At 32.0% G+C, this 18149-nt stretch overlaps 1 protein-coding gene across 2 annotated transcripts; it reads left to right on the plus strand.

The window, feature by feature from the left end:
* The first annotated feature begins 211 nt into the window (after window positions 1-211).
* On the plus strand, window positions 212-17300 carry LOC139516132 (cell death regulator Aven-like). Of its 2 annotated transcripts, none has more exons than XM_071306010.1 (7): window positions 212-259; window positions 11060-11287; window positions 12670-12823; window positions 13723-13880; window positions 14463-14775; window positions 15426-15503; window positions 17111-17300. In XM_071306010.1, exons 2-7 carry the CDS (start codon window positions 11081-11083, stop codon window positions 17152-17154), a joined length of 954 nt encoding a protein of 317 aa, XP_071162111.1. In that variant the 5' UTR covers window positions 212-259; window positions 11060-11080; the 3' UTR covers window positions 17155-17300. The 2 variants fall into 2 exon arrangements, with proteins under 2 accessions (XP_071162111.1, XP_071162110.1); XM_071306009.1 differs by having other exon boundaries at window positions 240-356.
* The last annotated feature ends 849 nt before the right edge of the window (window positions 17301-18149 follow it).

The following is an 18149-nucleotide window of genomic DNA, read 5'->3' on the forward strand; positions in this document are numbered from 1 at the left end:
ACCGGTTTTTAAGGGAAATTATTTTGCAAAACGAAACAAAATTTCAAATGTATTTTAATGAACTGGTTAGTTTATATGGTTCTTATTGATATCTACACATCGATAAAAACTTTTTCAAGTCTAAATTTATCGATTTGTGGCCACTCATCTCTTTTTTGATTTACAGATCATATTGTTGTTGCCATTAAGTCTTAGTTCTTTTCATTCCTATAATTATATTTACCTTACAGGTGCCCTTACCACTAAAAAAATAAAAAAAGTAAGTTGAAAATTCTACTTGTAATTATACATTGTTACATGAACAGTTAGCACAGTACATCAGATTGGGATAACACTGATGTGAAGTGTCATTTCAGGTTGGGAACAACGCCTCAATGAAATAACTATCGCATTTAATGGGGGGTACATATTTTTCAATAACAAGTGAATTACAGGCTCTTTACTTTGGAAAGGCACAAACATAATAAAGACATGATAATAGATTTCACAAGCCGTACAATTTTTTGTTCCTATTTTGGGTTTTTTATTTATGTTTTTTCCCAATCAACCAAATAACATCTGTAAAAAAAAACCACTACATACATCCCAGTATTCTGAAATGAGGTATCAGGACCGTTCGCCCTAATAACATGTTCGCCCTAGGTCCATTCACTCTATGCCCTATCGCTCTGAGTTCGTTCGCCCATAGAGTCCATTCGTCCTACTATAAAAATATTAATATTCAAGGCATTGAAGTTGAATAAACTCATTTAGATATTTCTATGGTATATATATCATGTATATTCTTGAAATTTATGGAAACATTGAAATATTTAAAAGTTTATGGCTTGTTTAGGATCATTCATTATTCAATGACAATTAATTCGGATCTTTTGATGGACTAATAATAAAAACAAAAGTTTTGTTTTGATAAAATATTCAGCTTGAAATTAATAAAAACAATGATGTACGAACTGTAAATTATGAAACAGATTTACAAATTCATTTATTTATACTCTAAGACTAGTCATACTGCTTACATTCGTGATTGCCTGAATACATTATTTTGTTAACAAATATCAATGAAGATAAATACATTGTATTCCAGTATTTTACTTTGCAAATCAAAGGGAAAATGATAAATTGATTGCGGCAATATAAATATTCTGTCAATTTTTCAACAAAATTTAACATATTTTGTTCAAATACTTAAAATAATGCGAATAGACAACAACTAAAAAAAATAAAAATGAGGGCGAATGGACCCCGGGCGAACAGGTATCAGGGCGAACAGGTACTCGGGCGAACATGAATGAGGGCAAACGGACCCGGATTCCTGAAATGAAAAGGACCAGTCAGACCGGTGATCAGAACAATATATCTGGACTATCACTACATATGATTCCATCCTTTTTCAATAATTAAACCAAGATATACACAAATCAATCCAGGTATAAATAATATTTTTATTATCAAACATTCATTTATAATGTTACTGTCAATGATAACTGAGAGTTTTATGCTTATTTCCTTGCAACTGAAATGGTACAGTTCAAATATGCAAATTTCGGTATCTGTACAGCTAAGGATATATGTAACAGTGATGCTAACTTGTAATAAATTGCATAAAGTCTGAAAGGGAGAAAGGCAAGGTTCTTCATGTTCATTGTGTGTCTCATTTACTGCAAATATCTCAATTTTTTGTGTAATCAGTTGCTCTGTGCCTCCCACTGGTGCTAGAAAACAATCAGCATGACAATCAAATTCAAGCGTACATATGATGAACCTTTTCATCTTCAGTGTGGATTGAACGGCACCATATATCTCCTCCATAATGGTACCAACAGCTGTCCATGGCCGAGGATTACTTTTCTTTTTAACTCCTTTTGTTAACTTACTACATCTTTTCCTCTTTGGCATTCTAAATTAAAAAAAAAAAATATTTTAGAGTTGAAAAGAAATTTGAAGCCTATTATAGAACATCTATTTGTCTTACTTTTAAACGTTACTTCCTACATGTATGTCATATAACATTCTGCAGGTTTTTATTATGCTAAATCTATTAAATTTCTTTTGTCATGTATGTATATCGACCTTTCAAGCTTGCTATTAGGTACAAATATTTGATATGTTTATCAATTGTTAAACGTCATACAGTGAACATACAATGTAAGTGGCTGACATAAACTTTATTTAGTCTCTGCTTCTATATATTTTGTAGATCTCATGAGGGTATTGAAGGGGTTTACAATGAGGGTCTGGATTCTCTCTGGAAGCAGGGGCGGATCCAGCCATTTTAAAAAGGGAGGTTTCCCACTCAAGATAAAGGGGGTTCCAACCACATGTACCCATTCAAATGCATTGGTCTTCCAGGAAAAGGGGGGTTCCAACCCCTGGAACACCCCCCCCCCCCCCTGGATCTGCCAATGGGAAGGTGTTTACAAAAGGTAAACGAACAGAAAGCCACAGGACACAAAGTCACAAATTTGGTAGGACAAAATGTGGATTGAACGGCACCATATATCTCCTCCATATATCTGAACAATTGGTTTATTTATACAATTATAAAAGGTATGTTCCCTATTGGAATTTTGAAAACAAGGAGGACAAAATGTCACAAATAATCTGTTAACAATTGTTTGTATATACATGTATAAGCATATATATGACAAGAGAAATATCTTTAAATATTTACTTTTTATACGACCGCAAAATTTGAAAAAATTTTCGTCGTATATTGCTATCACGTTGGCGTCGTCGTCGTCGTCCGAATACTTTTAGTTTTCGCACTCTAACTTTAGTAAAAGTGAATGGAAATCTATGAAATTTTAACACAAGGTTTATGACCACAAAAGGAAGGTTGGTATTGATTTTGGGAGTTTTGGTCCCAACATTTTAGGAATTAGGGGCCAAAAAGGGCCCAAATAAGCATTTTCTTGGTTTTCGCACAATAACTTAAGTTTAAGTAAATAGAAATCAATGAAATTTAAACACAATGTTAATGACTACAAAAGGAAGGTTGGTATTGATTTTGGGAGTTTAGGTCCCAACAGTTTAGGAATTAGGGGCCAAAAAGGGACCAAAATAAGCATTTTTCTTGGTTTTCGCACCATAACGTTAGTATAAGTAAATAGAAATCTATGAAATTTAAACACAAGGTTTATGACCATAAAAGGAAGGTTGGTATTGATTTTGGGAGTTTTGGTCCCAACAGAATAAGGGGCCCAAAGGGTCCAAAATTAAACTTTGTTTGATTTCATCAAAATTGAATAATTGGGGTTCTTTGATATGCCGAATCTAACTGTCATGACTGTGTATGTAGATTCTTAACTTTTGGTCCCGTTTTCAAATTGGTCTACATTAAGGTCCAAAGGGTCCAAAATTAAACTTAGTTTGATTTTGACAAAAAATGAATCAGTTAGGTTCTTTGATATGCTGAATCTAAAAATGTACTTAGATTCTTGATTATTGGCCCAGTTTTCAAGTTGGTCCAAATCGGGGTCCAAAATTAAACTTTGTTTGACTTCATCAAAAATTGAATAAATGGGGTTCTTTGATACTGTGAAAGTACTTTTATTCGTGGGGTACCAATTTTCGTGGTTTTCGTTGATGACTTTATCCACGAATTTAAGTGTCCAACGAAATAAAACAACCATTGTCCAAATCAAGAAATGACGGATCCTCATCGGTAGGTTTGACTTCTGATATGATCTAGAAAATATATTGAATAACGGCAATAGCAGTCACAGAACTACAACCGCATGCAGGATTATACCCATTTAATCTTTAATAACCTAAACTGTACAACTTTGATCTTTTAATGCTCATAAAAAATATTTTTGATCGATGAAAGTCAGATTTCCGGTATTGATATGCTAGTATGATAAAGTGTTCATTTTATATCCTCATAGTTCATGTAGTTCTCGTACATATGGTAAATAATAATTTCATGCTGGGCTTGATTTTGATTAGAATAATTTGACAATTCAAGAACCGTTTATAGCATTTGTTTATGTTACTGTTTTCTTCAGGTGACATGTTTATGGCCTAATGAACACCTTTGATGGTCTTTAATCTGTTGATCACTTTATCATGGGTTAATTAGTGTTATCACTACGATTTACACGAGTCAATGTTTACTTTGCAATTTCCTTCAATCCAGACTATTTGTAACCTTCGTTTCTAAAGGCTTTAATTTTTCAATTTTTAGAAAACTAAAATCCACGAATTTAAAAACCCACGAACATGTAAATATTGCTCAAACCACGAAAATTGATACCCACGAATTAAAGTACTTTCACAGTATACCAAATCTAACTGTGTATGTAGATTCTTAATTTTTGGTCCCGTTTTCAAATTGGTCTACACTAAAGTCCGAAGGGTCCAAAATTAAACTTAGTCTGATTTTAACAAAAATTGAAATCTTTGGGTTCTTTGATATGCTGAATCCAAAAATGTACTTAGATTTTTTATTATGGGCCCAGTTTTCAAGTTGGTCCAAATCAGGATCTAAAATTATTATATTAAGTATTGTGCAATAGCAAGTCTTTTCAATTGCACAGTATTGCGCAATGGCAAGAAATATCTAATTGCACAATATTGTGAAATAGCAAATTTTTTTTAATTAGAGTTATCTTTCTTTGTCCAGAATAGTAAGCAAGAAATATCTAATTGCAAAATATTGTGCAATAGCAAGATTTTTTTATACGACCGCAAAATTTGAAAAATTTTTCGTCGTATATTGCTATCACGTTGGCGTCGTCGTCTGAGTCGTCGTCGTCGTCGTCGTCCGAATACTTTTAGTTTTCGCACTCTAACTTTAGTAAAAGTGAATAGAAATCTATGAAATTTTAACACAAGGTTTATGACCACAAAAGGAAGGTTGGGATTGATTTTGGGAGTTTTAGTCCCAACATTTTAGGAATTAGGGGCCAAAAAGGGCCCAAATAAGCATTTTCTTGGTTTTCACACTATAACTTTAGTTTAAGTAAATAGAAATCTATGAAATTTTGACATAAGGTTTATGACCACAAAAGAAAGGTTGGGATTGATTTTGGGAGTTTTGGTTCCAACAGTTTAGGAATTAGGGGCCAAAAAAGGGCCCAAATAAGCATTATTCTTGGTTTTCGCACAATAACTTTAGTTTAAGTAAATAGAAATCAATGAAATTTAAACACAATGTTTATGACCACAAAAGGAAGGTTGGTATTAATTTTGGGAGTTTAGGTCCCAACAGTTTAGGAATAAGGGGCCAAAAAGGGACCCAAATAAGCATTTTTTTTGGTTTTCGCACCATAACTTTAGTATAAGTAAATAGAAATCTATGAAATTTAAACACAAGGTTTATGACCATAAAAGGAAGGTTGGTATTGATTTTGGGAGTTTTGATCCCAACAGTTTAGGAATAAAGGGCCCAAAGGGTCCAGATTTAAACTTTGTTTGATTTTATCAAAAATTGAATAATTGGGGTTCTTTGATATGCCGAATCTAACTGTGTATGTAGATTCTTAATTTTTGGTCCCGTTTTCAAATTGGTCTACATTAAGGTCCAAAGGGTCCAAAATTAAACTTAGTTTGATTTTAACAAAAATTGAATCCTTGGGGTTCTTTGATATGCTGAATCTAAAAATGTACTTAGATTTTTTATTATTGGCCCAGTTTTCAAGTTGGTCCAAATCGGGGTCAAAATTAAACTTTGTTTGATTTCATCAAAAATTGAATAATTGGGGTTCTTTGATATGCCAAATCTAACTGTGTATGTAGATTCTTAATTTTTGGTCCCGTTTTCAAATTGGTTTACATTAACGTCCAAAGGGTTCAAAATTAAACTAAGTTTGATTTTAACAAAAATTAAATTCTTGGGCTTATTTGATATGCTTTATCTAAATATGTACTTTGATTTTTGATTATGGGCCCAGTTTTCAAGTTGGTCCAAATCAGGATTCCATATCAAGTATTGTGCAATAGCAAGAAATTTTCAATTGCACAGTATTGCACAATAGCAAGAAATATCTAATTGCACAATATTGTGCAATAGCAATTAATTTTCAATTGGAGTTATCTTTCTTTGTATAGAATAGTAGTTGATAATATATGTTGGAAATTTACCAGGCATGACTATGATGTCATTTTCTATTTTTATTTGCCAATAACTTTATGTAAATAACTTCATTGGAAATTTGCCAATATAAAATGTTGCTGATGAAGCTTTTTTTCCTTATCTTATCTAAAATGTTTTTAGATAATGTATGTTGGACATTTGCCAGACATGACTATGATGTCATTTTCTATTTTTATTTGCCAATAACTTTATGTAAATAACTTCATTGGAAATTTGCCAATATAAAATGTTGCTGATGAAGTTTTTTTTATTGTTTTATACAATAAACAATGTATATTCACTTTTACTACCAACCAATCTTTACCATTCAGTGATAACAAGCACTTTATTTTACATTTTAATATCTTATGATGTATTTAAAAGAGTAGTTATTGTTGCAAACTCCATTAGAAATTTGAATTTATATCAGTTTTGGAAAAAGGGAAACGGGGATGTGAAGAAAAAGGGGGGGGGGGTTTAAATTTTTCTCATTTCAGATTTCATAAATAAAAAGAAAATTTCTTCAAACATTTTTTTGAGAGGATTAATATTCAACAGCATAGTGAATTGCTCAAAGGCAAAAAAAAAACTTTAGTTCATCAGACCACATTCATTCTGTGTCAGAAACCTATGCTGTGTCAACTATTTAATTTTAGATTTAAAAAGTTTGAAGAAATCTTTAATTGATTTGTAAAATCTTGATATTTGTTTTGTGTAAAAAAAAAACATATAATGTCAAAAATTTGATCACAATCCAAATTCAGAGCTGTATCACGCTTGAATGTTTTGTCCATACTTGCCCCAACTGTTCAGGGTTTCGACCTCTGCGGTCGTATAAAGCTGCGCCCTACGGAGCACCTGGTTGTAATTTATTAATACATATATTCATATTAAAGTTTAAGAAATGTGTCATTATATTTGAAAAATGAAGATTTATTTAATTTTAATCATGCAAAAGAAAGATTTCTTGGCACCATGAAGCCATTTAAGTGCCAAACCAGTTTGACATTTTGTATTTTTTAACAATTATTTGATCATCTTTGATATGTTTTTGATAATTTTATTTGGACTAGGTTTTTTGGTATCAATATGAAAATATTAGTCACCTTTGCTGAAATTTTTAGAAACCACTATAGGATCGATCTTTACGAAACTAGTCTTCTTTTAACAAGATAACATAAGTAATATAAGATTATTAAATTGCATATTTATTCGTTAATTTCTAAGTTTTATGAAAAAAAAAATTGGTAGTTCATAGCTGGATTTGTGTATCAATGCGAAAAAAAAATCCCCTTTGATGGTATTTTATGAAAACACTATTTGACCAAACTATACGAAAATAGTCTCATTTTAACGGGATAACAATCGAGAGTAGAAAATCACTACAAAAATGTATATACATTTTTAAATTTCTACGTTTTACGGGAAAAAAAATGGTGGACCAGACTGGTTCTACAGCAATAAAGAGGGGAAGCTGAATGGATCGACTTTAAATTAGTCTGCATTTGATTATTATCATCATCTCAGCACATTACAGTATAAACAAATTGGTAGAATTAGTAAACTGTATCTTTTAAATATACTTACATACTTTAGCTGTGAAAACAATGGACATAAACGATAAAAAAAATCTTTAAGCGTATTGTCTCGCTTTACAACAATGGCGGAATTTGCTCATCTTCGTACCAGGTCACATCATCATCCCAAGCACTTCCAGTAGCCAAGTGATTTCATTGGCCGTTATATAGACTCTACTAGAGTTGCCAATCTATATGTCTCTGATTTTAATGTTATGGTTCCAAAGGTTAAGGAATTAGGGGCCAGGAGGGGCGAAAAAAGCATTTATCTAGTTTCAGGACAAAAAGTTGTGTATTAGTATTTCAATTGTTTTATACCATAAGTAGAAGGTTGTGATTTTAATTTTATTTTAAGGGGTTCTTTGGCAAACAGTCTAGGAATGAGAGCCAAAAAGGGGCCAAAAACAAGCATTTTTCTAGTTTCAAGACAATAACTTGTGAGTGTAACTGTATGGATCTCTCTGACATTGTACCACAATTTTCCATATAACACAGGGAAGGCTTGAATACAGTTTGGGGTTAATTTCACCGAATATTTAGGAATGAGGGGCCAAAAAATGTCCAAAAAGAAGCATTTTTCTAGTGTACGACAATAACTTGTGTTTAAGTGTATGAATCTCTATAAATTTTTACATGAAGGTTCAATACCACTAAACATGCTAAAGGAATGTCAATGAAGGTTGGGATTGATTTTGGGGGTTATCATGGCCCCAATAGTTTAGGAATTGGAGGCCAAAAAGGGGGTCAAAAATAATCATTTTTGTAGTTTTCATATCATGAAGGGATGGTAAGTATTGACTTTGGGGGCTATGGCTCAAAATGTTTCTGAATTAGGGGCAAAAAAGGGGGGAAACTAGGCATTTCTGGTCAATGGACAATTAAGACAATTTTAAAGCAGTGTAAGGGAGGTAATTCTAAAACATTTAACATACAATGTTAGGTATGTTCAGATTTGCCTCCCTTACACTACTTGTATATTACAATGTATGTATGAAGAAATGTCAGGTGTTGGACTATTTTCAAAAAAAGGGAGGTGGTAGTTGTTTTCAATTTTCTTTTCTTCAAATTTCTCAAATTCCAAATTTTTGAAAAGTTGAAAGAAGAAATCTTTAATTGCACAATATTGCACTATAGATTTGTAAGATCTTGACATTTGTTTAGTGTCAGAAACTCATATTATATCAAACATTTGATCACAATCTAAATTCAGTGCTGTATCAAGCTTGAAAGTTGTGTCCATACTTACCCCAATTGTTCAGGGTTCGACCTCTGCAGTCATATAAAGCTGCACCCTGCGGAGCACCTGAGGTTTTACATGTATAAACCCTAAAATGTAGATATATTTTCCAGAATAAATTTGGGGAGTTAACACATGAAATGTTGTTTATTTTTATCTAATTGATGATTAATTATTATATTTTATTTTGATATACGAAGATGTGGTACATGTATCATATATGAGTGCCAATGAGAGAACTCTCCATCCAAGTCACAATTTTTAAAAGTTAACTGTCTTCAACACAGAGCCTAAGCCCATACCTAACAGCAATCTATAAAGGGCCCCAATATGTTCTGGTGTCAAACCATTCAAATGGGGAAACCAACTGTCTAATCTATATAAAAAACAAGAAACACTTATGAACCACATAAACAGTCCACAACCACTGAACATCAGATTATTACTGTTAATTGGTATTTATACACATATATTTGGTATTTTTGTTGTGTGTATAAAAATCATGATTGTTGTTTTATTTTCCTTTGAAGTAAATACTGCAGCCAGGTATATGTATGAGTAAAACATTGAAGAATTAATGATAATTGCTTTTAGCAGCTTAGCCCTTTGATCTCACTTTATTAATTTTTGAAACAATGATGATTCACTAACTAAAACATGATTCAGATTTATTCAACAACAAAAATAAAGTTGTTGGAAAAGCAAGAGTTCAATAGTACAAAGAAGATTCAACATCTCTATCTTTACACAAAAAGGATAAAAACAAAACTTAAAAGCAAGATAGGGGGCACAAAAACTTCCAAAACAGGATACATGTACATGTAGGTGGGAAACATGTATATACATATAAAAAAAAAAACTACGTTTTTGTGCATGGTTAGAGTTATCTTCCTTAGTCCATAATAAATGACTTAAGGTGGTACCCAACACCTGCACTAAAATTAATTTGGCTCTTTTAATTTTCATAAAATTTTGACAAAGTATTTACTTTAACTCTTTGACAGTTTAATTTTCATAAAATTTTGACAGAGTATTAACTTTGACCCTTTGACAAAAATATAAAAAATTCCAACATAAAATTTTATCAGAAAAATTACACTGGTTATATAGCAGTTTGACAAACAAGTTAATTTTGATCATTGAGAGACTTAATATTCCCTAATAACAACACAATGTAATTAAAACGTTAAACTGATTTTACAGTTATCTCCCTGTAGTGTTAGGTACCACCTTAATGCTCACAAGCACTTTGATTATGAAACAGTATTTTGAAACACTGTATTAAAAATTACCACACAGGTTGCATACCTGTCAACCTGTGACAATGAAAATGCAGGTCTTGACCTGCATTGAAGAATAAAATCTCAGGTCTTAACGCCTACAAACTTTTTCAAGCTGAATTTCAGTATTTGGGGGACATTTTTCTTATAATTTAACAAAGTTTTCAAAACATGTTCATTTGGTTAAGTTATTTTAAATCTTGTTAATTATTATTTCATTGCACTTTTAAAAGATTTTGATAAATTTGTTTAGCACTACCTTATGTTGTTTACTTATTGATAATTATGTCTCTGCTTGTATTTTTGTGATATATTTCAAGCTCATATATTAGAATAGATTAAGTGTTAAAAATTTGAGTCCTTTACACTTTATGTTTTCAAAAATATTTGAAATGAGAGCATAATAAAATACAGTTAAACATTTAAAGGAAGTTTGAATAAAATAAAAAAAATTTCAACTTTTTATATAATTGTATAAAGGTATGAAAATGATGTAAACATGGTAAAGTTATATTTCAATATGTATTTGAATTCCATTTGTTTTAAATGTAGTCTTTTTTACCCCCAAAACCATAAATATAAGGAGTAAATGTGAATGGTGACAAAAAGGGGAAGTAACTCAAGTTGAAAAATGTTTGTAAAACAACAGTGAAATCAATATGAAGGCTAAGAAATCCAGGTGAAAACGGATCATATTCAGAATTCCCAGGTTATTCAATGACCAGGCGCGTGTCCCAGGTGATCCCTCAAAATCTTGGGTCACACACGCAGAATACGGGTCAGTTGACAGGTATGAGGTTGAACAGGAGAGTCATTGTTTTGTTTTTACTGTTTAACCATCTTAAGACATTTCAACATTTGATATGATATATATTAACTATTTTAGATTCCATAGTAAATCCCCAAAATGAGACCTGACCAACACAAACAGAAAAAGAATACACAGTATAAAAAGAAACATGGGATGACTGAGAAAAATAAAGATGCTAAAGATAAAAAAGATGGGAAACCTGAAGGTTCAAAACAGCCATACAGGTCTGATGCTTCAAAGGGGGAACAAACAAAGTCTACAAACAAGTTTAATAATAGAGGAAACTTATCTGATAGTAGTGAGGTAAGGTCATAGCTCAAACGTTTGGGGATTTGGAAATCCAACATCTCAACATTATAATGAGGGCCCTCATGGGGTTTTTGATTATGTGATTACTTGGCCGTTTTTTTAATGATTATTTGATTATTAAGCCAAATATTTCATGATTATTTGATAACCTAGGACTGTATTTTTAGTTTATGATTATTTGATTACTAAAGATAAGCAAATATTTAATGATTATGTGATTATATTGGCAAAAAAAATGGTGATTATGTGATTACTAGGACCCCCCCATGAGGGGCCTCTATAATGTGAACTAGCCTTTAGATCTCCCAGACACCTGTTCCTGTTTTCCAATACACAGCAGTTCCTAGTGTGGTTGTTCTTATTGAATATACAATCAAGCTTTTAGAAAAACACCATTTGACTGCAATGATAAGTTCTCTTCACAAATCTTTAACCTTTAGAAATGTTACATTCAGATTGTTCAAAGAGGATAGTGGAGGCATAAGAACACACATAAAATTTCTAGACTTATTTCACTGTTTGTTCATTGTAAAATTAGAACCAAAACATCTTCAAAGGTATATACATTTGTATACATTGTTGTTAATACAGTGGCGGATTCAGCCAATTTAAAATGGGGGGGTCCAACCCAGGACAAAGGGGGGTTCCAACTATATGTCCCCATTCGAATGCATTTGATCGGTCCAAAAAAAGGGGGGTCCAACCCAGGACAAAGGGGGGTCCAACCCAGGACAAAGGGGGGTTCCAACTATATGTCCCCATTCAAATGCATTGATCGGTAAAAAAAAAGGGGGTTCCAACCCCCGAAACTTCCCCCCCCCCCCCTGGATCCGCCACTGCAATTTATTGTTATCCAAGGTAGACAACTATGGCTATTTGATGACAATTATTGACAAATAAAGTAAATTTCAGACAATTCAGTTCATACACTAGTATATACTTATGATTAGATAATAACCTTTTTTAAATTAAGGATCTTATGTTGGAAAATAAAATATTGGTTTTATGTTTGTTTTCATTTTTCTTTTAATCTATGTACCACTGTTCAGCTATAATATAAAAATATGAAGATGTGGTATGATTGTGAATGAGACAACAAGTACTCTCCACAATTGACCAAATGCAGAAATTATAAGCAATCCCTGTACAGCCTTGAACACTGAGTATAACTCATAGTCAGCAATAAAAGGCCCTGAAATGACAAATGTAAAACATTTCAAAGGAGAAACTTAAAGTAATAACAATGATACATGAAAGTTCAAAATGTAGGTTAATTGATGTTACTTGTAAATAAATATTTCAATTTTTTTATTCAATAATTAACTACAGATAAGACATGCATTAGAATTCTATATACATTTATTTTTCAATTACAGAGTAGTGATGAAAATGATGGGCTTGCTGCCACCAAATCTAGTTTTCAAAGACGTAAATTAGTCAGTAACTGGGATAGATATGAACTCCCTCCAGATGAAGAAGCTACAATGTTATCAAAGGGGGATAACTTCTCAAAATTACTACAATCTGCTGGTATATACTAAAGCATTATATATTAAAAAAAATTGTGTTGACAATCAAGACATGCAATGGACAAAATTAGTCAAATTATTTAACCATTACACACAGTTGTAAATTACGTCAATATGCAGGAATTTAAAATGATTGATTTCTGCTGATATATAAAACATACTAAAAATGTACATATATTTCCGTATTAAGGAACAAATAGGCCAAAGTTGTCAATTTTAAAACAAGAGGTATATATCTATTTAATGCAACAATATTATTATATACATGTTCCAAAAACAGAAAGTCATGCTTAGGGTTATTGTAAAAAAATGTGTGCCATATACATAAAAAGAGGCCAGAAACTTCCAAAAATATTGTACAGTTGCAGCATATTATATAAAACAGACCACTTACACATGTCCTCTGAAAAATAGACATACATTCAAATATGATCATTACATGGTTTATAAACCTGATCACTTGGTGCAGACTCAAAATGTGATAAATACAAAAATTGTAAAAGAGATAACTAAAAAATTTGGTCAAGGCTTAAAATATTAAAATAAAGTGGCATCAAAAGGTTAAAAACCTATGTATATTCATACGAGTACAGGTTGTTCAATAGTTATATTTAATTTCCCTTCTTGTCAATTCGCCTTTTCAGAATCTAAAGGATTGTGGGTAATCTCATTGTTCATACACCTAAATGAAAATAATATTACACCATTGGTTGAATTTCAGATGTTAAGAATGTTTTAAACCAATCACAAAGTTTTGGTGAATGCTTTTGAAAATATTACAGAGAATGCATTTGACTCTGAAAACATGGAATTCAAGATCATGCTGAGAAAAAAAGACCTTTGTGCAAATAAGTAGATAATTTTCTTCTTACATGTGAATTTGTTTCCTTTATATTTCAGGTAGTTCTACATCACAGTTCAGATTTAAAGAAGAAGAAGAAGACTGGGTTGAGTCAAACCAATCAGATACTCTTTCATTAGATTTACAAGATCTCTCATCCAGTTTGGGTTGTGTCCCTTTGTACAAAGTTCTCAGATTGAACAAAGATCTATTTACTGTAAGTAAAAATTTTGATTCTCTTAGAATTAAATTTATGCTGTCCAGAAATGTTGACACAAGTTTGGTTTTTTTGTGCTTTGTTGGATTTTTTATATATGAAACTACAATAACATTTTTTTTTTATTGTTCAGCCATTTCTTTTTCGATTTTTTATAACAAAACTGGATGTTCAATCTGTAATTGGCCTGAAATAAATTACTTTAATTGGGTTAGATATAAGGAGTTGTGGTATGAGTGCCAATGAGACAACTCTCCGTCTAAGTCACAATTTGTAAAAAGTAAACCATTATAAGTCAAAGTATGGCCTTCAAAATAGAGCTAAAGTACCCCAAAAATGACTAGTGTAAAACCATTCATACAAACAAATATAAACAAAAACCACTGAACAACAGGTTCCAAACAAATGCAGTGGTAGTCTTTTATATATAATTTGTCCATTTTGATGGATTAAAATAATTTAATATATCTTTGTCAATCCTTCAACTATTGCAGATCACAGTACCTGTACTTTTTCTGTGATAGATGGATAAACCTGTTTTTAAAGAAGATATACTTTTATATTTATTTTGTATTACAATAGGCTGAACAGATAGAAGAATTTGACAGACAATCAACAGAAAACCAGAGAAAATATACTGAAAAACTTGGAAATAAATCTTCAAATTTAGTTTCATCTTCGGAAGATAAAAAGACAATTGAAAATAATATTGTGAAAAAAACTGCAAGAAGGTCCAATGATTCATTAACATTAGAATCTAATGCTTTAGATGAATTATTAGATTCGGTGGTATTAGACCCCTCATCAGATGTAAACAAACCATCAGTGCCAAAGAAACCAGAAAGTGAAACTGTTTCCTCTCTAGAGAATGATTTAGATGATTTGCTTTCTTCAGGTAAAAAAAGTTCCTCAAACTGTGATTTTGATTGATATTTATATAAAAGAACTTTGCAACTCTATATAAATGAATCGAGTAGAAAAAAGTTTACCACCACTTCTAAAAATTCCTATTTTAGTTTGTGTGAAAACTCCTGTGTCAGATATTTTAAGATGTATATGTCAGCCATATATTGTACGGTTATGTGAAGAACTGACATTATATTTGGCTTTCTATTATGACTGTTGATAGAATTTATTAATTCACTTTCTTAAGTTGCTTTTGTTATAAATAATCTGTGCCAATACACATATTTGTGGTATAAGGTTATTTTGAAAAGCTTCAATTTGATTTTCCTAGAAGTGGAGCAATTATTGATTTGAATTTGTCTCTGAAAACTCATCTTTTTATTAAAAATTGCTATTAATTTTTAGCAATTAATATCTGACAGCCATATTAATATGTGAAAATAAAAGTACACTGAACTATGTTTTTTACAATTACATTTTGTTCTTTGAATTAGTTCCAAATTGTAAGTTACCTTATTAAGTCACATTAATTCAATTTGATATGTGATAGTAATATCAATATTTCTAGTAGGGTTATTTCCCTTGCACATGATCCCCCTTCTATTTTTCTTCAAGTAAATATATGGTTTTTTTTCACAGGAAACCAAGAGAAACAAAAACCAATAGTTAAACAAGACACTTCAAAGTCTAATAAGAAATCCGCTGCTGATACACAAGGTATGCTACAGAACCATTACACATGGTATACATTAGTCATTAGGTGAAAACATTACCATTCCTGGATAGATAGACAAATGATAGCCCGAGATCCTGGCTCACTGCTCGACAGTAAAACCAGGCAGAATACAAGGACAATGTTTTGGTTTATTTGATGTTAGAATGATGCATTTTGGATAGCATCATTTCTTGACAAATGGGGGAGAAATATTTATATTGCCACAAAATTTATTGAAAAAAAAATCACATTCATCAAAAATTTAAGTTTACATAAAACTATAGCCGTTAAAATCCAAAGGGAATCACCAGTTAATCAACAATCTAATATTTTTCGTTGTTTAAAGAACATGCATGTGTGCAGTTATTCAGTCTAATTTTAAGACTGAAAAGTGATCAAGTAGATTGTATTATACCTGGTTGTACTGACTCGATGAGGAGGTTTGGCTAGGAAGTAAGGCTGAGGCTCCTGCAGCGTCAGAAACAACCTGCGATCTCTGGGCCTTCTAAAAACGACCTGTGAAATTTGAAAAAAAAACGACCTCCGACCGACTTCCGTCCTCTGTGTTGGGAAAAATGACCTGCGACTTGTACATTTCCCTTAAAAACGACCTCTTGACGAATTTAAAAATGACCTTGCGATCGATGGGGGTACTCTGTGGGAGCCTCAAGGCTAGTCAAATGACAAACGTGCTCTACCATAGCAAAGTTGAGATAACAATAAAATTTAAAAAAGCATTTTATATAAAATGACAACCATGTAGTAATTTCTGATTTTCATAGAAAAACTTAATTAAAATAAAATCTTTCTAAATATGCATGAATTATTTGCCACTACCGGTAGACATTAAGCAACCAACAATCATTATTAGAATCAAATAAGAAGGAACAGTGGCGGATCCAGAACTTTTCCTAAGGGGGGGCCCACTGACTGACCTAAGGGGGGGCCCGCTCCAGTCATGCTTCAATGATTCCCTATATAATCAACCAAAATTTTCCCACGAAAGGGGGGGGCCTGGGCCCCCCAGGCCCCCCCCCCCCCCCCCCTGGATCTGCCTATGAGGAATAACCTAAAATAGTCAAACTACAATACATGCAAACTATGAATGAAAAACAGTAAAAAAAAGATAAAGTACCTAAGGTCTATGCAGTCTGACTATTAATTAAAAAATCTTTAATAATGTCCTAAACATGAAAAATGTGAGGTTTAGTCGTCTGCATCAAATAGCAGATGTGCTGATCCATCCTTAAATCAGTTTTTGTACTTCCTCTTATGTTACAGAAATAATAACATTTTTAAAAGATTACCTCTAAAATTGAAATTTAGATGTTCGTGTATCTTCATTATATGAACATTTAAAATTGACTATGCAAGGAAAAAACATGTTCAGACAATAATATGTCAGTTAAAAAGCTATTTTAATTAAGAATTGAATGCTCTTTTTTGTAAATTTATTGGGGTGTAAAAGCGTTGACCGAAGTACATTTTGTATGAAGAGCGGAAGTTTAAAAGTACATGTACAATAGAATAAAACATTGCAACTAAACTATAGGTAATTTATTCACTAGCAAGAAGGGAGATAACTCATGTTGATTTTCTTTATTTTCAGAAAATGATTTAGAAGATTGGTTAGATAGTGTACTAGATAGCTAACAAATCAGATTTTAGGTTGAAAGTTGTTGATGGAATGAATCTCTGATACTCTTAAGATTCCTTGATGCTTCATGCTGCTAAGAACAAAGTGCTGGACTTAAGATTTATCTTAATTAGTAATGCAATTAAACTTGATTTAAACTTCACTTTCTTCAAGAGTTTCTTTACTTTGTTAAACAAAAGATGTCTTACTGGGAAGAAACACTTTCTATAGAGTGGCTGTGAAAAAGGCAAATTAATTGATATTTCTGTGGCAGAATTCGTTTTTTGTCAAGCCTGTGACTTTTGTCACAGAAAGCTCGACATACATTTGTAGGGATAGTGATCTGGCGGTTACAGCGGCGGGGTTTGCTAACTCATTAAAAGATTTTTATTGTCGAGCTGCAACTTTTGTTGCAGAAAGCTCGACATAGGGATAGTGACCCGGCGGCGGTGTTAGCTAACTTCTTAAAAGGTTTATATTTTAGAAGGTGAAAGACCTGGATGCTTCATACTTTGTAAATAGATGCCTCATGTTATGAAGTTTCCGTCAGTCACATGTCCAATGTCCTTGACCTCATTTTCATGGTTCAGTGATTTCTTGAAAAAAAAGTTCAGAATTTTTGTAATGTTGAATTCTCTCTTATTATAAGTAATAGGATAACTATATTTGGTATGTGCTTACCTTGCAAGGTCCTCATGCAGTTTTCACTTGACCTCGACCTCATTTCATGGATCAGTGAACAAGGTTAAGTTTTGGTGGTCAAGTCCATATCTCATCTGACCTAATTATAGTTATAGTTAAGTTTTTCTGTTTTGGTCTGTTTTTCTTATACTGTATACAATAGGTCTACTATATTTGGTGTATAGAATGATTATAAGGTGTACATGTCCAACTGGCAGGTGTCATATGACCTTGACCTCATTTCCATGGTTCAGTGTTCAAATATAAGATTTTCAGTTTTGGCCTTTTTTTTCTGTTTTTCTGAAACTGTATGCAATAGGTCAATTGGCCA

Source organism: Mytilus edulis, chromosome 3 (genome assembly GCF_963676685.1).
Source record: "Mytilus edulis chromosome 3, xbMytEdul2.2, whole genome shotgun sequence".
NCBI lineage: Eukaryota > Metazoa > Mollusca > Bivalvia > Mytilida > Mytilidae > Mytilus > Mytilus edulis.